This window comes from Haemorhous mexicanus, chromosome 17 (assembly GCF_027477595.1).
Source record: "Haemorhous mexicanus isolate bHaeMex1 chromosome 17, bHaeMex1.pri, whole genome shotgun sequence".
NCBI classification, from domain to species: Eukaryota; Metazoa; Chordata; class Aves; order Passeriformes; family Fringillidae; genus Haemorhous; species Haemorhous mexicanus.
Window position 1 is genome coordinate 99,132 of NC_082357.1, and position 24,866 is coordinate 123,997.

General features: G+C 43.2%; 1 protein-coding gene across 19 annotated transcripts in view; it reads right to left on the reverse strand.

The window, feature by feature from the left end:
* Positions 1-24,866, reverse strand: part of MAPK8IP3 (mitogen-activated protein kinase 8 interacting protein 3) — a 71,191-nt gene that overhangs the window by 42,859 nt on the left and 3,466 nt on the right. For 11 of the 19 annotated variants that reach the window (XM_059861608.1, XM_059861605.1, XM_059861604.1 and 8 more), the window contains exons 2-6: positions 9,092-9,212; positions 7,881-7,951; positions 7,069-7,160; positions 4,907-4,930; positions 896-947 (exon numbers count right to left, since the gene is read on the reverse strand). In XM_059861608.1, the coding sequence (XP_059717591.1) occupies positions 896-947; positions 4,907-4,930; positions 7,069-7,160; positions 7,881-7,951; positions 9,092-9,212 (360 nt within the window). Of the gene's footprint in view, positions 1-802; positions 948-4,906; positions 4,931-7,068; positions 7,161-7,880; positions 7,952-9,091; positions 9,213-24,866 lie in introns of all 19 variants that reach the window. The other 8 variants (XM_059861617.1, XM_059861609.1, XM_059861618.1 and 5 more) reach the window with 4 other exon arrangements.

Consider the following 24,866-nt stretch of genomic DNA (forward strand, 5'->3'; position numbering starts at 1 on the left):
AAAGTTCATATGTACAGCTCATGGGAAATGTGGGTCACCATGCATAGCCTAATCTGTCAGACCATCTCTGAATAGTGGAGAGAAGACCCCTGAACAGCAGAGCAGAGCACAACATGCATCAGGCAGCCCCATGAGCTGCTCCAGTGCAGCTGCAATGCTGTGAGGATTTTGGAAGACCTGGTGCAGAAGGCAGAGCAGTAATGGTGACAGATGTACTGAAGGTAGACAGTGCAAGTCTAGAGCAGTGACTAGGCATAGGAGGAATATAAGACCTTTAGGCACAGTGCAAGACTGGGGCGTTCAGACAGGATAAGAAGGACCCCTTTTTAGTGAATACAAGGAAGGCCAGGAGGTCAGTCAAAAATGACAAACACTTAAGGGCAAGTGCAACCCAATGCCTGGCCCCACCTGAGTTGCAGAACCATTGCTCTTATCAAAGCAGAGAGAAGGGACAGGTTCTACCATGTCCTCTCCCAAATAAGCTATTAAGAAGTGAAGGATTTCTCTTCACTCAATCCCTAACTGCCTCCACACACATCCCTCTCAAATGGGGCCAGCCAAGTAAAGGAGATTATCCCTGAGACAAAGCAGCATGAGGAGCTGTGTCAAATCCTTCCTGCACCATATGCCAGATCTGCAGAAGAATATCCTCCCACCTCCATCACAGCTACTATGGGAGCAAACACAAAGCGAGAGGCTGCAAAGGGTTACGGACACAGATTGTCTTTAGCTTAATGAAAATGTGAGATGTTATCAACAGTGAAGGAGTGGGAAACCCTTGCTCTGTGATGGTCTAGAAAACCTTGTAGCTGGAGTTGGACTGCAGCTGGCCGAGGTCACTCAGGTGCCAGTGGTCCAGTGTTGGGATGATCTTGGCCCCTATCTGTCCACGTACCATGCCATCAGCGAGGGGGAAGACATTCAGAGAGTTGGGACGTTCCTTCCTGCTAAACAGACAAACAGGGAGAGAGAGGAAAGTGTGTTAGCTGTGTACAAGGTTCTGATAGAAAACAAACAGCACACTAGTGTATATGAAATACTAGTTACTAGAAACTGGACTGCAACTGTTACCCTCACATGGCAGCTGTCTGAACTCTGAACTCCCACACTTCCTTGGTGCTGGCTCTCAGTCCCATGGTGTTACTGCTAGAGTAACACCTTCTCCTGAGGAAACTCTTAAGATGGAGGGGGTCAGTGGCCATAAAAGGTACAACTGACTGCTCAATCAGTATGAGAAATTTGGAGGAACATGAAAGTGCAGGGAACCACCAGCCAATTTAAGTCAGTGCTTCTGAGAAACAAAGGTACTGGAGGAAAATAAGACACGGCAAACAACTCTCACAGCAAAAAAATAAAAGCTCCGTAGCTACTAGAGATGTCACCACAGGGTGAGGAATAAGGCTTTTAAGTGTCATCTACATGAAACTTATGACATTCCACCCCAAATCTGGTGAGCTTCAACAACAGGAACCAGAGGGGTTGGATCACTTCCAATTTTAAGCAAGGAAGAGAGTATTTGTATTCTTTGATCTCCCTTGATACCCATATTACAATGCACTCACAATTCAAAAACTAAACAAAGATATAAATAAATGCATCACACATATTGCAGTGTGTTCTGATCATCCTCTCCTTTCTGGCTACTGCAGGGACTCACTAGCTGCAGATTTGATTCTGAACATAAAAGCTGGCACAGATTTTGAGACCAAGCTTCAGTGGGAGAAAATCTAGAGCGAGCAGTGGAGGTAGAAAGGCTGTGGCAGCAGCTTGCCAAACCCAGCAAATGGTTCAGGGTATCTCTAATTGACTCCAGTCCCTGCAGAGCTGAACTAAATTGATTCTCTGTGTGATGTGCACCCATACTTGGACTCAATCCTACTTCACCTATTCCTGCACAGGGCTTCTGCTTAATCTTGGGAGTGTGATGAAACCTGCTCTTCTGTAGCACGCTGTTGGTAACAGCAGACCTCCATGTGCCTTTCTGTAATGATCATCAGCATTGGGTGTCATGCCCAGGCTGGGAAACAAGCGCAGCCACCTCACCTGTGACCACGGCAAACAACTGCTATGGGGCCCCTGGGACACAGCAAACACACTAACACAGGGGGTGGAAGACCAGCTAGCTCTTTTAGGAAGGACAGAGATGGAGTGTCCAGCGGAGGAGACAATGTTTGCTGAGAGAAACCACAGCGCCCAACTTTCTCACTCCAAGCACTGTCCAGCCACCACAGCATACTGCCTTGCTGCATCAGTGCCCACCTCAAATAGGCAAAAAGGCCTCCTGTGGCCTGTCCTAGATAGGCAAGATGGGGCAGAAAGGTATTTCCAGCATGGCCCGCTTGGGATGCACTTTTCCTAGGAATCTGCACTAAAATCCTCTCCTGAAGATACTAGACTCGTACATGGACGTTTCATACACAAACCCTACCAGAAAGGAGGCATCTAACTGGATTTTGGAGGAACACAAATCACTAACCTTTTCACACATCATTAACCTTTTCACAGGTAACAAGCAAAAGAACAAGAGGAAATGTCCTCAAGTTGCACCAGGGTAGGTTCAGGTTGGATATTGCAGAAAATTTCTTCACTCAAAGACTCGTTAAGCATGGAAACGTTGCCCAGGGCAGCAGTGGAGTCACAATCCCCCGAAGCATTCAAAAGGCGTGTGGATGTGGCACTTTGCGATACGATTTATTTGGCCTGAGGGCATCTGGTTGAAGGTCAGATTTGATGACCTTGAAGGTCTTTTCCAACCATAATGATTCTATCATTCTCCACCGATTCAAACCCAGACTTCTATGTGATAGGAATTGCTAGTTTCCTTGTAGTTTTTCCTTTCCACTACCAAAGGCATCTTGCTATTTGTGACTTACGTAATGGCTGAAGGTTTAGTGAAAACATTCTACTGCTCTTTGTCTAAATCCCAGTTTATGACTGTAACTTGCCACTCACATCTGCTCCTACTAGATCATGATGCCAAAGGACAATTACTTCTGCCTGTCTGCTGTAGGTACTTCTCTTTATCCCACTGCTATCATTCCAAGGACCTGAAAGTTTCTAACAGTTGGGTTTCAAGTTTCTACAAAAGTTTCTAAATAATATACTAGGGAAATGTTTCCCCTCCTAGGAAATCTTCACCCTGGCACTGATACAAGCACCACAGAAAGTAGAGTTAATTATGTGTAAGAGATCATAAAGGTATTCAAAACTAGAAATCAGAGTCACCTTATGCTACAATATCAGAAAATTCTTAGTTATACAGTTTAAGAAATGACCCAAGGATCCCTAAGAGTCTACTTCAAAAAAAAAAAAAAAACAAAAACCTCTCTTTTTTTATGCAAAAAACAAAATTGGGCCATTTTTTGAGATGCTTTAACCATTACTTTTGTATCTTTCCTTTTCTTCAGGACCGAACTGTAGTTTTAAGAGAGTCTTGCTTTCATAGGTCTATGGAGCAGGAGAAAGTTTCCTATAACTGCAGAACAGTCCTTGTCAAACCAGTGGTGCAGCCAGAATATCCTAGTAACTACGCTGGAATGACTTAACTCACTGACAGCACTGAGACAAAAGCTGCCCCTAAAGTATGCTGACAGATATTAAATTATACTTTTTCTTTTTTGTTGATATGCAAACACATACATACTTAACACACAAGGAAATACAGGAGCCACCAAATGGAGAGGAAATGTGTGAATTTCACAGTCCCTGTTAAAGAGGTACAGGCTCTCTGTAGCATCAGAAGCTGTAGAATCTTCAGGAAAGAATTTTATCAGAGACTGTTAGGAAATTTCCTTGATGGAAACCTTTGGAAACACCTTCAAGCCTCTTCAAAACTCCCAGGAAAGGGGAAGGAAGAGCTAACTCTAGTTTTGCAGTCCTGAAGTTGGCTACCAAATTTAAATGCAAATAAATTTAAAGTATTCTCATTTAGATTCATCCTGGTCTAAACTTTGAGTGATGCAGCTGCTCTCATATACCCAAATCTTTCCAGGATCAGCCAGGGTGAGTCTTAACACTTGGCAGTTCCACCTTGAGTTACAAGGTGAACAGCACACTCTCCAGTAAAGGTTTGCAGAAGCCGAAACCTGGATTAGCATGTTCTACAAGCAACATCCTAAAGTTTACAAAACATTACAAAACTACAGATTGCTTGCCAGCATTTAAAGAGGAGAACTAGTCTCTTTGGAGGCTCTGTGCACAGCACTCCCTGCCCAATCATCAGCCAAAAGTGCCTTTGGAAACCTACTGACACTGACACTTGCTCTACTTCCACTCAAAAATAAGGCATGGCTTGCTCTCTAGTGTAAAATAAGAGAGAAGAAATTTCTTGGAACCTGAGGGAATTGCATGAAACTGTGTCAGGGGAGTTTTAGGCTGAATTTCAGGAAAAGGTTCTTCCCCCAGATGGTGTTAGGCACTGAATAGGCTCCCCAGGGAATGGTCATGCCCCCAAGGCTGCCAGAGCTCCAGGAGACATTTGGACAACTTTCTGAGGCACAGGATGGGATTGTTGGGGTGTCTGTGGAGGGACAGGAGCTGGATTTGATAATCCTTATGGCCCCTCCCAACTCGGGATATTCTACAATTCTACCGATCTATGATTCTATGATTTTTTAAAATATTAGGGGATGTGAAGTGTAAACATCCCATGCCAGACATCTGATCCTGTTTTGGGAACAAACTTGTGTGTCTTCTGCATTTGCACGCACAAGCTTCTCCCTGCTGTGTTATCCCAGCTCCATGGCTCCCTCTGCGCCCCTGAACCAGCAAGTCTATAGCACAGGTGCCAGAAGACACAGAGAGCAAATATGCCAGTACAATGCATTCTCAGTATCACACCATCACCACTCCACAGCAACCTCCAACACTTGGATTAATGAAGTTCAGATGCAGCAATAGGATTTACCTTTTCCTCCAGGACTGGCGATGACTGCAGTGACAAACATAACAGCCAAACAGCAGCAATTCCACAAAAAGCGAGACAAAAAGAACAACCATTAGAGAGCAAATGTCATGCAAACATGCAACCTAACACAGACACAAGGTACATGTGCACTGCAACCCCCATGCCATGTTGAAGTGGGTACTGTGGATGAAACAGCCTGGTCAGAGAATGAGAAAACTAAATAAGTTTTCCCAGAATCGGTCTGACAGACTTTAGGGAGTTGAAGATAAACAATGATAGCTTAATTTCATAAACAACCTGCAGGTAGTGTTTTCCTAATCTCTGTTTTCTCTGTTTTTGCAATGACTGTTTATAAGAAAGGCGTCTTGTCAATTAGCCAATCATGTGAAATGTATTGATTAATTGACCAACCAGGTCTATCTGTATCAGAACAATGTATAAAAGAGGATCTGAAGTAAAGAGGTGAGCTTTATGCAAACCAGCCTTCTGGAGAATCTGTGTCATTTCTTACTCAATAGCGACAGGTACAAACTCATTAAACCTCTTGGATGGCCATTGATACACACCACCCCCACAAAAGTTGTGGCACAAACTTCTCCCTAGCCCCATTTATTTTAAATAAATGCACCCAAATTTGTTCCACAGGTCATGAGAAATTATGCCTGTTCCCCCACCCAGTGCACTAAGATCCACAAACACTGGTGTTCCTCCCTCCAGCTGAGCAATTACATCAAAACACGCCTGGCCCAGGTGCTGTGCACAAGCACAACAAACAGAGCTACACACGCACACACCCAAACACACACACACAAAGCTGAAAATTAAGGGAAAACTCCCATTTCCCACTGGTAGCTCCTACAGACTTGGATCACAGTCCCATCATGGGCTTTTCACAGACATACAGTGTTTCTCTTCAAGGACACTAGCAATGTGCCACACTTAAAGGATAAAAGACTAATTTCTCTGACATGAAAAGGTAATTCTTGATGAAAATTTTGCCCTTCACCAACTGAGACTGGCAGTCTTGTAGATACAACCAGCAACACCTTTCACTGGGCAACTCTTTAGTGGAATTTTAACATAAAGCCATAATTAATATCAGCTTATTTAAGAGTCAGGGAAGTAAAAGCTTTTAAGCTTTCAAGAAAGGAAGAAATTAAAAACTATTTCTACCACACAGTCCAACTCAGGAGTTGGATTTCAATGATGCTTGTGGCTCCCTTTCAACTCAGGATATTCTATGATTCTATGACTCAAAAGCTGGCAGGTGCACACAGGACTCACCGTTTAAAAGTGAGATGTTCTAAGTTTGCTTATGCCTACGATACTTTTAGATTTTACTGTAAGCACTTCCACAGATATATTCTTACTTCCAGAAATGTAAGTTGGGAGAGAAACAAGCCTAACACACTTATCCCATTCCATCTCTAAGACTAGGATCAGATCATGTTCTGGGAACTCACTCTGGATTTCCAGACTGTGAGGGAGAGAAAAGAAGGAAGAAAAACAGTCTCATAAGGGAAATTTTATGAATGGATGAGCACTTACAAGCTACTGGTTCTTTTTAGACCATGTCCTCTCTCAAGCTTTCTACACCCCTCATCTCCTAGGAAAGCTGACATCTAGCTTTTTTGTTTGTTTTTCTCAATTGATTCCTCTATTTTATACAATTTATTTCTAGTCAGAACCCAAACACTGCAGGAAGGAAGAAAAATCCCTTTCTTGGACATAAGTAGGATTTTTGGTGACTGACAGAAAGCTTCCTCTAAAAGAGCAACAGTTGAAAAAATCCTGTAATGGCTAGTGCATTTAATTGCTATGGTTTTGCTGCCTATCCCACATACAAAGACACGTAAACGCACAAACATTTTGACACCTTCACCTATTCTGTAGATAAACTTCTACACACTACCTAAGAATATGAACGTGTTTTCCAGAGGTCCCATCAATAGCAGCATGACCAAGCCTCACCTTTGTAAAACAACATAGAAAGCTCCTCACCATCAAGTACCCACAACTCACCCAGAACCCATTAAAACAGAGCTTCAGCTACAATCCGTGTCCCCAGGGAAAGGTCCTCCTCTGTTTTCTCTTTCAAACACGCACACACAGTGTGTAAGTTTCCAGGAGACACGTGTCACGCAGAAAGGTCATGACCCTACCTTCTCCCGGGTACACTGCCCTCAGTTTGGTTATTTCCCCCAACTTGCTGCATCTTAGATCGCTCAATGTGCTCCACATAGGTCTGGATCATCTGTGAGGAGAGAAAAATCCATGAGGCAAACAGATGAGAAGGAAAGGCTCATTTTCTGCTTTTGTTTAATTTTCTATGGTATCCACTTCCAATCCCCTGGGGTTTTTTGCAGACTTCCTTGTGTTTACTGTTGCCTTCTAAGCCGATGGTCTAACCTGATAGAAAATTTGTCAGCAAATAGTGTTCAAAATCACTTCAGCTAAATCTCACAACCAAAGAGCCTTGAAAACACAACATAAGCCTGGAGGCTCATTGGCAATGGGAGATGAGGTAGCGGGGCACTGTGCACAGCATCACAGAACAGCTGAGATTGGAAGGAATGTCCTACAGTCCATTAGCCTATCCCCTGCTGAAATAGGGCCACACAGAGCAGGCAGCCACAGGACCGCATCCAGGTGGCTTATGAATATCTCTAAGGAAGGAGACTCCAACACGCCTCTGAACAACCTGTGCCAGGGCTAATTGCCCTTGCAGGAAAGTAGTTTTTATTACTTTGTTCAGAGTGAGTTTTCTGTGTCTTAGTTTGTGCCAGCTGTCTCCACTGGGTACCAGTGCACACAGCTGTCTCCATCCTCTTTACACCCTCCAGTCAGGTGTTTCTGATGTTCCCAAAGTTCAGCTCTAGCCATCAACTAGGATTGTAAAGCTGAGTTCTTTGACGTGGTATAGTCACGTAGATGCAGACAAAGAGCTTATTTATTTAGAAAGATGATATCCTACCTCTGTGTGACGCTGATGCAGAGCATTATACTCCTTCTTCATTTCTGATTCACGTTCTTCCAGTCGAGAAACTGCCAAGAGGAGATTCCCAACAATCAGCTATCATACGCCTGGCACTCAAAATAAACTATTTGAGAAACAAAGCCTATTTTTTTAGAAATTAATTTACACCTACTTGTCACAGACATATTTTATGAAAAATCCTTTCTTTAGGATCTTTTCTCCTGAGAACTGAGAGGTATCAGAAACGAAATGTAAACAATAATTATCTGCTGCTGTGGAATGCAACAGCTGCACCTCTGAATGGTCTCATGTGGCTGTTTTTAATTAATGGCCAATCACAGTCCAGCTGTCTCAGACTCTCTGGTCAGTCACAAGATTTTGTTTTCATTCCTTTCTATTCCTTGCTAGCCTTCTGATTAAATCCTTTCTTCTATTCTTTTAGTAAGTTTTGATATGTCATTTTCTTTTAATATAATATATATCATAAAATAATAAATCAGCCTTCTGAAACATGGAGTCAAGATTCTCATCTCTTCCCTCATCCTGGGACCCCTGTGAACGCCACCACACTTACTGAATAAAACAAACAGAATTGTGGGATTTGGTTTTTGTTACACTCTTAGTTCATGGGTACCTGCATGTTCCCAATAAGAGCGATTTTGCACTATAAATGCAATAAAACCCCAAAAGTTTTTCAGCAGTAGCTTGGTGCCCTGTAAGCATCTTAGTTTGGCAACAATTTATTGTCCTCTGGACTGGCTCTTCTGGCTACTTGAGGAGCAGGAGTAATGGATGGAACACCAACAAATTCTGAGGGGAACTTCAATGCCTGCACCTATTAAGGAAGAATTTGTAAAAACAAATACACAAACTAAGTAAGTAAGTAACTAACTAACTAATTAATGTGATGATTTTTTAAGAATGGAAGATTATAAAAGGAGAAACTGGAAACCAGATTTCAAAGGCCCAAATCTTACACCTCGAGAGACTGACCACAAAAGAGAAGAAATGTAGCCTCTACTGAATTAGTGTGGGTACATCCCACCCTTGGGAAAGAATTTTACATCAAAGTAAGTCATAACCAGGTATTTTGGGCTTTGCACAAATTACATTAAACCAAAAAAATATATGAAGATTATTTTTAAAGTAGCACTGTATGTGTGTGGAAGGCATGTGTATAATGATGTCTGGTGCACAGCTTTGCTTACTCTGGTCTGCATAGTTTTTGGTCTTCAGCTCCAGCTGTCGAGTCTGAAATTCAAGGTGCTCCACTTGGATTTGTAGTTCTTTCTTCTCCTGTTCCAGTGCATCTTCAAACTCTATGAACTTCTGCATAGGGAAGAAGTGGAGAAGGAGGCACAGATGAGGATTACATGCAAAATGGGTTTGCCCTAACATGTCCCTTCTTCTCCTCACAAAAATAGAAACTTGAGAGAATATAAAGTGAGGGAATATAAATAAGAAAATCAGAAATAAGAATTTTTAAGTACTGTACGTAGCACAACAGCGCTTTATCAAGGTGAAGAATCTATTTCACATTAGAAACTTATTGTTATCTTTAATGCATAATAAACATATAAACTATGGTCCAACATGAGTTCTGTAAACCAGCACAACTTTATCATCTTCAGCAATGTCGGTCCTCTTTGTGCCAGGCTGAATTTTGATTCCTGTTAATTTGATGTCACAGAAGAAAAATTTTATTTAGAATCATGTATTTAAAAATACCTATGTCAGAAACCTTCAGACTAACTCTTCTAATGATGCAAATGTAGAGAGCTCCATCCAAAATTCCTGTGGAGGGACAAGTCTTGCAGAAATGTGCAAGTCTTTTGGAAAACTAAGCTCCAACTCTGGTGCTGCTCACTCCCATTATCACCAACACAGAGGCAGCTGCATGCAGCAGTGTGACTCCTGCACAGGACACTGGACCAGAAGAAAGGTTTTATAGATACACTCATTTCACAACAAAAACACAACAGGAAAATACCTGATTTCAGGGTGTTCTTTCTGTAAACTGTCACTTCTTGCCTGCAAGCTTTAGTGACTCTCTCCTGCGGGTATCAGTACACAAGAACGTGGAACATTCTGTTCAGCTCCACTGTGGGATATTACACAACTCATGGTAGGAACTGGAGCCACAGGGGCTCCATATAATTAAATATCATATAGTATAGTAAAATACCATTAAATCATATAATATATCATATAATAAAGCATCATATCATATAATACAGTATCATGAAATATTTAAACTAAGCAGGATCCCTGGGAAGTGAATGCAACTCCCCATCTCTGCAAGACCAGCCTGGTTCTTCTGTGATACATGGTTATCAGAAGTTTTCTGCAGAATACACTAATGCAATAATGACCCATAGCCCACATATCTAGGTTTAGAAACAGCTGTTTCTAGTACCATCCCAGACACAAACTGGTGGGAAAGTCTCTAAGGCTCAGAGAATACATGCCTCTCTCCAGCAAACCAAGCCTCAATGTTACCACCAGGCTCACAAGGCCACAGTACTGCAAAGCTATCCCACCAGCTGCAGTACACATCCTGGCCTGGCTTATAAACCCAAAAATTCAAGTCTAGTTACATCACTCCTGAATAATTCCACCCAACGAAGCAAAAAGTACACCATTATTTGCACCACCCAGCCCAGTAACTAGAATACCTAGCTGAGCTGCATGAGCATGGCTAGGGTTGGGAGCAGCCCTGGATCTGGAGCTGCTGAGGATGACAGAAAATTAAGCTAAACAGGCTTTAATCCACCCTTAAAAATGTTTATGGGCCAAGAGGAGCCCACAGGAATTAAGAGGGGCCTGTGAAGAGCTCACAAGGCTCTGCTCCTGACCCTGCCTCTCCCTCTCTCTCCATCTGTTTGCCAAATCCTCCTGAGGCCCAAGCCCATTAGATTCACCAGCACATGCACACTGGCTGGAGAAACCTCCTCTGTCTAAAAGCATGGATAATGGGGAGGAAAATCCCTCTCCTTCTGCCTTCTGCATGGGGTAAGTGTTCTCTCCACAAACGTCACTGCTGAGGGGCATGAGAATTCCAATTTAACAAATTAAAGCTTTGTTTTATTTCAAAAGAGACGGATACTGTTAAGAATCTTTTTGTGGCAAAGACTCTCAGGGAAACTAACACATTTGAATGCTCAGTAAGATTATTTTGTTAAATTTTGCACATGAACCAATCTGCATCTGCACTACTGGACTCTCAGAGTAAACCCTCTGCCCATTCCCTACTGCTTTTACTGGAATTATTAGCAGGGACACTGGAACCATCATTATAAATTGGATTCTTTCTGCAGATGACTGAAAGCCACGTTATCTATGACTCTTGCAAACTTTTAAAACTGCTCAGTAAATTCCTGGGAGCAGTGACTCAATTTGCATTCCTATATATTTGTATTTATAGAAACAATCAAACACACTTCAGCCATTTCTTGCTTCCCTGCATCAGTGTTCTGCAGTGCCTTTAATCTCTAACTGGGCTTTTAACTTTATTTCTCTTCTTGTCCAAATTTACTGTAATAAGGGCTTGGGGGTTTTTCCCACTTATGGATGTTTTGCACAGAATTTTCTAGAAACAGCAGCAATGCCAACACCTTTCTTCCGTTATAAAGAAGTAATCTCAGAGGCTAAACATTTACTTAATAATTATATTTTAAGATTGTTCAAGGGTTTAGATTTTTAAATGTGTTTCTTCCTGAGATGTCAGTTAAACACTGAAATCCCTTAGTCACTCACCCAGCAACCTCTTTTATAGATTCTGAGAACTTTATAAAACAACCTGCTTTGTGAATTTGTGGATTTATTTTTGAATGCTTTTTCAGAACAACAATATAATTTCAGAATGAATAAAAGAGGAAAAGAAGTCCTAACAGACACTGACAATGAGCTGAGAAGCAGCAGTTTCACTTGCTCCATCTAGAGGCTGATGGAAATTATTCCAAGAGAGTGTTTTCCTGGTATAATCTCTACCTCATAGGATTTTGCTGGAAGCACTCTGTGCTAAAGCTTTACTGATGAACCCTTTTAATTACAGCCAAGGGCCAAATCCCCATCACATCGCAGTGGCTCAGCTTTCATAATTTCCTTGCTCCCATTTCTCCACACAGGAACATGCAACACCCCCTCCTCCCCGCTCTTAACTTTAACTCTTCTACAAATATGGCTCATTCTTTTTCCTCATACCTGTCTATTTTGCAACCCAAAAGTAATCAAAGAAACATAAAACTAGAAATCAATTAAGCACCTGGAAAAGAGACATGGAGACAAATATATTAAAAATTAATATTGCCTTAAGCTTTTGTAGGGCAGAACAGCATTTTGGATAAAAGCACTGCAGAATGGCCCATCCTGGTGCTGAGGAGATCAAATGACAGCATTTGTGTGCAGGGGCCCAAGGCCTTGACCCAGTTCCTGGCTGTGTAGCACCTTGTACCTGCGCTGACATCAGAATTCATTTCACCTAAGCTTCTCCATGCTCCTCTCAAGTTCTAACAGTGGGAAAAGTCCCAAATCCAGAGTGAAGTGAGCAGCTAACATAGCAGGAAAGGGAGAGGATTCCTTGTAGCAATGTATCTGAACAACTTAGACCTCAGTGTGCACCAGCCATATCATCTGTAACTGTTCCTATCAGAATTTTCTCAGCGCACTGTGGAATTCATCAAGAGTACTAAGTCATAAACTGTGCTAAAATAAGAACGAAGAAGCTGAGAGACTGCATACCAGGATCGCAAGAACTAGATAACAGAGGACAGTAGAACACCTGCATGGTGATCAATCACAGACACTGAGAAATGGAGGTAGAGAACGAGTGAACAAGACAAAGGCACCAAACAAGAAGTGTGATCTTAGTAGCTTGTAGAATCTATAAAGGTGTGTGTAACGTAAACAATAAACGGCTTCTGCTTGATCATATCAGTCAGTTGTTCAGGAATCCTGGTTTACCCACAATAATTCCTGCCAGGGCTCTGCCCAAGGAAGATGTTCCTAATGTCCAGATGTCACTGCTGCTCATCCTTCATGGCACCAGTGAGCTCTTACCAGGGTATCCAGGCAGGCTTTATTTTTCCCCAGTAAGCCACAACAGACACTCCATACAGCATCCAGGGAAACACCTCACTAGCCACTAGAAACAGCAGAGATTTAACTGACTTTAGCCAGAGATGTGAGCACACCCACAAGTACAACTAAGCTGCACCAGAAGTTCAGAGAAAACAGGCACTTGTCGTTCACATGAGTTACTCTTGTGAATGAGAGCCTCCAGAGACAATCAGCAGAGCCCTCAAGCTGTGACTCACAGCCCAAGGCATGCGGTTGCAGGTGGCCCAGATGAGCAGCCAGACTGGCTCTAGCATCTCTCCTAGCCCAAAATCAATCTACCAAGTGTATACCCAGCACACAAGAAATCCCCAGTGTTCTCTACACCACTCTGCCTTCCCATGGTGCTGAAAATTCGCAACAGGGCAGGAGAAACTGAGAACACAAACTGCATTAAGGGTTTTAATTTTTTTTTTTTTTATTTTTTTATTAACCAGGCTCCCAGAGGCAGTCATACTGCATGTACATGTTACTGAGTGAATAAAACTCAGTAAACAAATATCCATCGGTGCAGAGGGTGATCTTGTCCCCCAATGAGTTGCAGCTGGACCAGTTGCTGAAGATTGGAGGCGGGGGTCTGATCTTGACAGGCTACACCTGTAACCAACAAGAACTACTGATATATAAGAGTAAGGAAAGAGGAGTGAGGGGAGTCAGATTACTACTGCAAGGACCTGGGACAGCACATAGAGGAGTTGCCTGTGAGGAACATCAAGAAGGTATGAAGCTCTGACAATATGAAATCCATATGCTATGATGATGCTAGAACTTGTGTTATCTAAGACAACACATTGGCATTTCACTTTTTTCCATTTCTTTCAGAGGGACTATACAATCCTGGCACTGTAGAAGCTGGGAGAATTTCTCAGTAATTTGAAGAGGATCCAGTATATTACCCTAACTCTATAAATCTTCTAAAAATAACCAGGCAGAGGGAACACTAATTTGTAAGTCCCCTTCACATCAAAACATTTTCTGTCTGTAATATTTACAAAAAGCATCAAACCCAGTTATAATAGAAAAAGAACCTTTATTATTTACTCTCCTGCTTTTCGTGTTTTCCATCTCAGTCTAGGCCTAGCCAATCCTCCCTAAATGCTGCACAGATGTTTGATGCCCAAAGATGAAATTCCAAAGTTCTGTGGATGCTAACTCACGCTAACCAGCAAACCTTCCTAAGGGCAAGGAATATTCAGAGGAATCAAATCCACAATTCTGGCCTCAGAACAGTACAATCCCAATGACTTCTGAAAGCAGACACTACAAATACTGCTTTTTCATTATAAACGTTTAACAGGGGCATAGAACCACACAACTGGTTTGGTTTGGAGGGGACCTTAAAGACCACCTTGTCCCAGCCATGGGCAGGGAGACCTTCCACTAGCCCAGGTTGCTCCAAGCCTCATCCAAACCCATCCTTGCACACTTTCAGGGTTGGGGAGGCCACAGCTTCTCTGGGCAACCTGAGCCAGGGCCTCCCCACCCTCACAGGGAATAATTTCTTCCCAATACCCAATCTAACCCTGCTCTCTGTCAGTTTGAATCCAAGTAGGGAACACAAAAATCCCAAAGAAACAACCAAACAGCATAGCCTCACAGACTTTTTAAACACATCTTAAAATAACCCAACACACTCTTTACAAAGCACTCTGCCACAACTCCTATGCCCAAGCTACTGAGTTTTAACACTGCATCGCAAATTTGTTGAAAGCATTCTTCCGCTTTAGTGCTGCCAAGAGGCAAGGGAAAAATCTGGTGGTGGTGTGACATACCAGGTTGAGCCTGCTACTGCAGCTGCCCTTGATTTCAAAGATTTCTCATTCCCATGGCCAAGTGCTATCACTGCTTTTCCCTGATGGCTTTGGTGCACAGAGCTCAGCTCACACCCTTACCTCAAGAATTCACAGCTTCCAACTCTAGCTTTATGGAGATGCAATAAAGACCTTCAGAAAAGAGAAATAAAAAGGACACAAGAATTCCACTGATGGTAAAGAAATTAAGTACATTTTTATTTTGTCTCCCATCATGACAAAGAAGTGGGTGCACTGGAAGCAGAAACAGCCCCCAGCCCCAGGAGCTCTGAACAGCAAGACTGACCAAAGCATTAATATTTTATTGCTTATTCTCTTTTTTTTCCCCAGAGCCTCTATGCCTAATTTCAAATAATAATTTCTGAATATGAACAATTAAACAGTTAATCCCCTCAGTTATCTAAGAGAACTGGAATGTGGAACTGATACACACACACACACATATATATATATATATATATATATATATATATATAAAACTGTCACATGGATTTTTTTTCTGCTAGGGTCTATCCCCAGATTTTAAGTAGGATCATTGATCTGTAATAATCCAGGATTATGGCAAACAACAATGGCTCACAGACTACTCTTTAGAGGGAAAATAACTGGCACAAAATCATCCCAAGGCCAAACAATGACTATGCCTCTGAAGAGCAGTGGTACACTGTGAATTGCTGAGCTTCCTGCTTTCTTGTCTTTTGCAAAGGAAGAAAATGACTAAGAATAGTAACATATCATCAGAAATCATCACATCACATCAGCGAGAAACCAAACAGAGACAGAGACACACAGAGATCCAGGAATCTCATTATGTGGCCTTAAATTGTGGTGGCTGACAGTATGTGCAGTGGGGGCCCAGCAAAGGGAGTGTTGGGAGTCCAGACCCAAGTGAGGGTGCAGGGCTGTGGGTGGAAGCTGTGTTGGGAGAAAACCCCTCACTTGAGACAGCTGTGGTTTCCTTTTAGCATGGGAAACAGGGTGAGGGAGGATATTCTTCCCCTGACTTCACTCAGGTGAGACCCCCCCATCTGCAGCGCTGCCTCCAGTTCAGGGGTCCTCACCACAGCGATGCAGAGCTGTTGAAGCGAGTCCAGAGGAGGCCACAGGCATGCTCAGACAGCTTTCCACTGCCAGACGGCAGAGTTAAATGGGATATTAGGAAGAAATTGTTCCCTGTGAGGGTGGGAAGGCCCTGGCACAGGTTGCCCAGAGAAGCTGTGGTTGACCCATCCCTGGAAGTGTCCAAGGCCAGGCTGGGTGAGACTCAAAGCAACCTGGGCTAGTGGAAGGTATCCCTGCCCATGGCAGGGAGTAGGACAAGATGGGCTTTAAGGTCTCTTCCAATCCAAACCATTCTGTGATTCTATGTTCAGCTTTTTATCCCTATAGGCATTTGTTTAGCAAAGATGAAGTAGAAGATTAGGAAATTTAGTTGTCTACTTTACACTAACAGTAACTTGACTTTATTGCATGAGAACATTCCCAGAAGAAAGGCAGTACAGATATATTTAGTGTTTCTCTTGAGAAAACAAAGAGTTTAAAAAAATTTAAAGCTGCTCTCCCTTGCTGGTCTCAAGAGCTGAAATGGACCCTCAGAAAATGGAAAAATGGTCATTAGTCATCCCTCCCATGATAAAAACATTCCTGCATTTTCATCATGCTGTACCTAACATGAATTTTAGAAATGTTTTGGCTCCTTGAAAGCAGTGTCATCTACAAGTAAAATGAGCTCCCTGCATTTCACCTGATTATCACTCATCTTGCTCCTCAGTGCCTTGACATGACAGACCCATGGTCTGGGGATGCTCCAAGCAATGCCACCCTTTCTCCTGGAAGCACTTGCCTTCAGCAGACTCAGTTCCAAGTGACTGTACTCATGGTACCTGTAGAGTGAACAACTGATCCCAATGCCATGAGAAAAGACACCATTGGTAAGTGTAAATTCTGGTAACAGACTGTGTCTTTTCCATCTCCAAACGGTTACAGCAAACAGAAGACACCATCTGCACTGTAAGTGTTACAAGACACAGCCCAAAAGGTCAAACTCTCACCCTCCCACACTGCACTGACAAAGAGGCCACAAGCTGAAGAGCGCAGCAGTTCTGTCACAAAGAACTAATCATTTAAACCTGCAATTAAAGCACACTTGTTAAAATTCACAACTGATTTACCAACTCAAATTTCATACTTGTTCAAAATTTTACCCTGTATTTATCACAAAACTCCGCAAATTCCAGCTGTGCTCTCTGATGACCCTTGCTCTGCTCTGTGTGTTGTCCAGTGTCCCTGTTCTGCTTACTGTGGTTTCCTCATTTTGAGTGTATTTGTGCCACCACAGCTGTGGAAAGTGTGAAAACTCTTAGGTTTTCATTGCAGAGCTTGGCCTGAAGTTCAAACCATATTCTCAGTATAACATACATTACATATCAGCCCTGGAGGAATTTTATATTAGAAATGCACTATTACAATAACCTTTTTATACTGAGTAATTAAGATGTATATAATCCTGAATCACATTAAGATCATCATATGAGACACACATACAAGCATTTCATATGGAAAAATAATTACCAGCCTTCCTCAGGTAAGGTCTCTGCCGGCAAATAAAGCTGACTGTAAACATGGCCAATTATTAGCAAAATGTACAAAACATCATAAAAGAGAACAGAATATAATGCCAATTTACCTGTATTTTTAACCTAGCTTTTAGAATTTATTAGCCCAGAAGGACACACAGTACATACCTTCATTAATAGGCTACGGAGCTACAAATATATGTGTAAAGAATATAAGAGCAAAAATGAATATAAAAGCAAAAAAGTCAAAAATCAATTTGTCATCAGTGGAAAGATGCTCTGAGCTATGCCCTGTGTTGGAATCTTTGCTATCCTCATAGACAAATGCACTCCTGAAAGAACATTCCAACTTCCATGGAAGCATAGTGAAATAACATTACCTTTATATCTGCAGAGCTTGGAGATATAAGATTTCTGTTCCTGATGCTAACTTCAAGAAGTCAAAATGACATCTTTTATCTAGTAGATATTTAATAACCACAGATGGGACTTTGAGTGTCTTCTGTGAAATAAATATCTTTTTTGTTGATGTATGCAAAGATTACCATCTCCCATTTTCCTGCTGAAAGGCACCTGAGCCTTTTTCCAGTGGAGAATTGCTTTTCCTTTATGATGCTCTCCATGAAGTAAGCCTGGTCTTCCAGCACAGCCAGAAGATACAGAGAGACCCTCCCACATCTTGGACGCTGCTCCAGGCTCTGCCTCAGACAGTGTTCACCCATCCAGCTGCTCTCTTCTCCGGGTGGGACTAATGACAAGGTTAATTGGGACAGAAGATGCATAAGAAGAAAGGGGTGCACACAGAAGAGATGGGCTTCTGGCAGAGCAGCTGGCCTTGAGAACAGCCTTGACCTTATTTCCACCAGGATGGACAAGAAGAAAGAAGGTATGACTGTGAAGTTCTGAAGATGACACTAGACCAGGAGGTGTCACCAGCACTAAAGAGAACAAACTACTGGAGGGAAAAACGGAATTATACTGGAGACCAGAGCAGTGCAGGGCTGAACAGCACTTGAGTGCATGGGCATGGACATGAGAACTACCAGTTGTGCTGAGAGGAGAAGGGCGGAGAGGAAGGAGCTGATAATGGCACCGTCAGCTAATTGGCCTCACAGTGACATGCTGTAGGCCAGGTGCAACTGCAGCCAAGAAGGCCAGAGAGGAGAGGGACATGCTACTGTCTCAGCCACTCCACGTTATATAGGCCACATCAGACTTACTAATGAGGGTGAAAGCCCTCACATAAACTTTATTACTAACACTTTGATGTGGGCCATCTTCATCCTCCCCAGAGGACAAGAAAAAGAATGAAGGTGGGAAAGATGCCTTTGCTAGATGGAACATTGTATCATTTTCAAGTAAATGAAGACTGACTGGGGATTTTTCTTGAAACTTCAGTAACTGCAATCCCTCTCCAGACTTGATGGGATAAGGGGGGATGGCTTTAAACTAAAGGAGGTTAGACATTACAATTAATTATTCCCTGTGAGGGTGGGGAGGCCCTGGCACAGGTTGCCCAGAGAAGCTGTGGTTGCCCCATCCCTGGAAGCGTCCAAGGCCAGGGTTTGGATGGGGCTTGGATCAACCTGGTCTAGGGGGAGGTGTCCCTGCCCATAGCAAGGGGTGGAACAAAATGAGCTTGAAGGTCCATTCCAACACAAACCAGTCTGTGATTCTATGATTTAAATCCATCTGCAATGGCAGTAAAGCCAAATCCTCCCAGACTTCTAGGCTTTTCTCTTACAGTTGCTTCCTGAAACTCCAGTAGTAACTTCTGCCTACATATACCTGGGGAAATCCCAAAAGTATCACAGACAAATCAATCTGCAGAGCCGTGAACAGAAAGGGACCAGGCAGCAGCTGCTCCATTGCACCAGAGGGAAAAAGGTTTCTCATAAAACCTCACTTGGGGATCACATTTTGACTTATGCAGTTAACCCTGTTGAGGAGAAACCTGGCCATCACCTCTGATCATCATTATCAACTGATACTCAGATTACCCTGAACTACTTTTTAAATAAATTGCAGCTTGCAGTGCTTGCTCACTATTTTACTTTCAAGGCACTTTTTAGTAACACACTGATATTTATGAATATTAGTAATTGCCATGAGCTTGAGTGAGGATTTGTAAGAAGGAGTGTATGGATACAGATTTTTTTCAGTCCAAGATTAGCGAGAATAAAGGTTACCAAATGGCAAGGACTGATTGGCATAACATGTGAAAAGCCTGATTCCTCACGGAGAAGTCATTTAGAAATATGCATCATATGGCCAGTCTCTATTGGAAAAACAGAATCACAAACTGTCTGTTACACTCCTTTAAATTAAAAAAACTTGTAAACAGAAGAGTCTCTAAATGCATTTCACCCCATCAGTGTAGAATTCATACAATTTGTTGGAAAAAATTGTAATAACTAATCATGTGTTTATAGCAAGTGGCTTTCCAACAGCTGATGTCCTATAACATCACCTCTAATAAGGCAGAAACATGTATAGTTTTCACCAAAAAAATTTATTCTACACACAAACTTTTGATGGGGAGAAGATCAAAAAAGGCAAGGGAAGGACAAGTTGCCTCTGCATCTCTGGAACATAACCCCAAAGCATTTGTACTTCAGCTCTCAGTCTGCATTGGGTACCCTCTATCAGACCAGCTGGGGAGAAGCCAGCAGCGGGACACACCTCACTCTACAGCTCAAAGCCAGCACTGGTTGATGAGCCGAGGTCTCCAGAACAGCACAGCACATTCTACATCCTTCAGCATGCCTCCCTGCTGCCAGCCAGGGTTCCACCTGTGCTGTCACCCCACCCCACAGCCAACCATGCCTGCACCGCCCTTCTCCTGTAGAGCCACACACAAAGGATAAGACAGAGAGAAAAGGGCAGACTGCCACAACATGATACCAGGAAAGGGAAGAGAGTGGTCCCTGCCATGGTGTCCTGTGGGCAGGAGCGAGGGAGGCAGCACCTGATCCAGAATGGCAAGCAACACTCCTGCTGCTGGTAGAGGCAGCTCTCTATCCTCACTTTGAGCAGAGAAAAGGCATCACTGAGTTATCCCTCAACAAATGCCCCCCAGTCCACCTTCAGGGGAAGGAAGGAAGGAATTATTTCCTTACAGTTATTTGTATCAACATCAAACCCAGTCCTGCATCAGAAGACACATGATGGGATGGTAAATTTTTGGCTTACAATCCTATTCAGTTTAATTGCTACAGGTTTTGTAAGGCAAGGCATGCTCAGCATCCTAACATTGCCAACCTTTCACCCGGGGCATGTGCTGATGGTATGCCAATGCAGTGAGCCGTTGTCAATTTTAGGAGCTCTCTAAACAAAGATACAAAGTCTAATTTAGAAACGAGACGTTTATTCTGTGCAGGTTGCAAGGTGTAGGCTTCTACAAATCAAGCACACTCTGGGGTAAAAAGTTACATCTTTTATACAGTAAAATTTATATAACAAGCCTCTCTAATATGCATCCATGAGTACCTAACGCATATTTATTTGTATGGCAATTTAAAATAATACTTGAAACACAAAGTTATTTTTCTTTATTAAGCAATTTCTATTGCAGAAGTTGTCAGACGACATGTTTACAAAGGTGAGAAAATTTAGCCTGGGGAGAGATAATTCAGCATGAAGACATCCTGAGGAGGCTGTAAGGATGGCCAGTGAGTTTCTTTTACCAGTTCAGAGAGAACATTAGAATCTTCATCTAAAATAACTAACCCACTTAGATATAAAGGTATCTCCAGAAACAATTTTATGTTGTTGGTTACTATAATTTTACAATCTTCAGTTGCTGAGTTTTATTCATAATCTACAATATTGTGTAATTGTATTGTCAATTGATCATTTGACCATGATCAATTCTGAATCATGGTCAAATGAAATCACTGAAAAAAAGGCATAAGAGAAAACTGAGACATGATGGTTAACATCCCCAAAATGTGAGCTTTGCCTCATCCAGAAGACACAATGGGATCACCACAGATACTTTCACTTGTGTTTCTTTCTACTTCTGAACAACAAAATGGATGTATTTTGGAAAAAAAGAAAAAAGTAACATAAATATATAAGCGAACATCTGCCTGCTCAGCAGAAAATTATCTTTACAAGTATCTCAGTAGTTCTGATGAAAATAAAGAATCTGGTTTCTCCAGGACCAACGACTTTTGTAAATCAAGACAACTGCAGAAAAGAATTCAAGGTAAATTGGAATAACCCTCTAATAACCACAAAGACTCTCAGACTTGTTCTGTGGGTGAAATCTGACAGTACCTGCAGGCTCCAGGAATGGACCAAGAGGGCCTAAAGGATATGGAGACAGATCTGGTACAAGGTGAACCTGCACTTCATGCTTGTCAGTTTTTTTCACCAGCCTATAGTGCAAAGGATCCAGCACGCTTGTCAGTTATTTTCACCAGCCTATAGTGCAAAGGATCCAGATAAAAGTATCTGGTCTCCCATATTCCACAAAGCTTTCCTCCATGGATGGTACGAGGTCACCATCAGGCTGCAGAAACTCCCATTAATCAGCTATTTGTAAGATCTGTTTTCTGGGTGGGGAAACAAAATGCCTTCCCAGGCTGCAAGTCATTCCACAGAGAAAACAGATATAAGGCAAGACAAAAAGAAGGACTTCTAGTGAACACCAGGGGCTGAAGCCCACAACTATGACTTTTGTCATCCTTCCTCCCCACCTTCTGAAAGAGATGGAGGGTATGAGGCGGGACATTATTTAATGTATCCGTTAACAAAGGGGGGAATTTTTACATGCTCTTGGGCCATTTGAGATGCAGACAGAAGCCAGCAAGCTCACTATATTGCCACCCAGTTGGAAAGTTCTTCAGGTACATGTGGCAGCCACAGCGCCCCTCACAAAGGACCAGCTCTTCCAAAATACTGCCACTGATCTTCAAACAAGACACCAGAGCCTTCTTATTACATAAAAATTACTTACTGGTAATTGAATGTGCTTATAAGGTAGATAACAATGCAAAACAGTAAGCTATAATGACGAGTGATGGCCACAGAGACATGACTGCTTCTTGTCGGAAAGGATGACAGCAACCACGTGCCTTTCAAGTACAAGTCCTACACTTTGCAATGCCAGCAAAGGGCTTTCACAGTTCACATCCTGCCCCTCGGGAAACACAGGCACCTGCTGGGTCCACCCAGCTTGGCAGAAAACTGGGGTTGCTAGTGGACGCCAGGTTAAACATGAGCCAGTGATGTGACCTTGAGTGTCAGGACAGTGTGTCCTGGGCTACGGCCAGCAGGTCAAGAGTGCTGTGGCCAGGGATGGACTCTCCAGCACAAGGGAGACAGGGACAGACTAAAGAGAGCACTGTGAAGGGCCCCAAGGATAAAAGGACTGGAGTACCTGGAAAGAGCAGACTTGGGGGTAGGGGGAGTTTCATCAATGTTTATTAATACCTGAAGGGGAAGTGCAGAGATGAAGGAGCCAGTCTCTCTCCAGTGGTGCCCAGTGACAGAACAAGAAGAAATGGGCACAAACTGGAGCACAGGAAGTTCACTTTAAACATCGGAAAACCAGTTTTCCCTATGAGCACTGGACAGGTTGCCCAAGGAGGTCTTGTAGTCTCCCACCATCCTGGAGATACTCAAACACTGCTTGGACACACTGATGAGCAGCCTGCTCTGGGTGACTCTGCTTGAGCAATGGGTTAGAGCAAATGAGCTCAAAGGCTCCTTCCAACCTCAGCCAGTCTGTGACTCTGTCAAAAGACCCATAGAGAAGCCCACAAGACAACAATGCTGAAGATGGCCCATTGGGAATGTTACAGGAGGCAGGACACAGTGCTCCAAGGGCTTATTGCGCTGCTGCACCCCACGCTGCACCCCAGGCAGCTCGAGGCAGCACCGCCCATCTCCCGGCCAAGTCCAACATCAACACAAGTCCATGAGAACTACAGCTCAGCAGGCTCTGCCACACATTTACAAGCAGACTCCTTTCTCCAAGAGCCTAGCAGAGGCCCATGACGCTGACATGGCGGCAGCACCTGCCCTCCAACACCTGCAGCCTGGAAACGCACCAACCACCCCAGCAGTCAGTGTATGGGAACAGCCACCAGTACTGAGACAGGTTTTCCCAGTGACATTCCAACGGAAGTTGCTCCTGGGTTCTGGGCTGCCACAGCACAGAACACCAGCTACAAAAAGCCTTCAGGAGGGGTCAGACCTCCTGATCAGCACCGAGTCATCTTCAATGATCACCATTTTAAACATTCTAATGAGCATGAACTTATGCTGCAAATCAAACAACATTCTTACTTTGCTACTAAGGCACTTTGGGTTCTGTGGACAGCCATCACCATTCCCTTGGGATGTAAATTTCCCTAGAAGCAGTTTTCATGTAACAAGAGGTCTGAAGGCACCTCCCACATGGCAGAGGCCCATCGGACTTTCCTAACTCCAAGAAGCCATGCTAACATACCCCAAACATCCCTGTAAAGCTTTTATGTGCATTCATCTTGGTATCAGTGCCCAGTGTGACGAACAATCACTGCAGAAACCAGCATTTAGGGCACACAGTGATGCTTGTATTCAAGAGAGAAAGAATACAGAACATTAGGAAAGCAGCTTGCATAAATTAAAATGTCTCATTAAGAGTGGACCCAAATAAGGCCTACTTTCCCTGGGGATTTCTGCAGACGTCCCTAGCCCTCTCCTCATTCCAGCTCTACACCTACATGCTTCCTGAGCAGACCCCAGAAAGGAACACCGTGTGCATGCTGGACCCACCTGCCCCAGACCCACATGCCAACTGTCCTGCTGCCACCAATCACTTGCACGCTGGCCACTCTGTCCCTCCCTTCAACACGCAGGACCTTCATTTAACCTTTCTCTTTCACTATTCACCAAAAAGACACCCCAAAAAATTCAAGTAATTTTATTTAACAAATATGTCTGAAAGCACCCACAAGTTTTCCTAAGTTATTTGGGGCAGCTCCTAAGAGAGCAATCACAACAGCTTTATTTCCTTAAGAGATCAAGCTAAACCAAATACTTAGCCAGTAAAAATAAGTAATGTCCTATGCACCAGTGCAAATACCAGGGCCACAAAGGTGACAGAGGGACTGGAGTATCTTGCACAGGAGGACGAGCCGAGAGGGCTGGGCTGCTTAAGAAGGCTCTGGGAGACCTGGTCAGTGTGCTCAAGTACCTGCTGGGAGGAAGCAAGAATGAGGGGGCCAGACTCTCCTCTGGACAGGAGGCAATGAGCACAAGGGAAACCATACAGAATTTCATCTGAACACAAGGACATACATTTTTCCTGTGAGGGGTCAGACACTGGGACAGGTAGCCCAGAGAGGCTACAGAGTCTCCATTAATGGAGATGTTCAAACTCTAATCAGGTCCTGGACAACCTGCTCCAGCTGCCCCTGAATGAGCCGGGGTGTGGGACCCCATCTAAGGAGATCAACAACACACTAGAGGAGTCTGTGATTCCACAG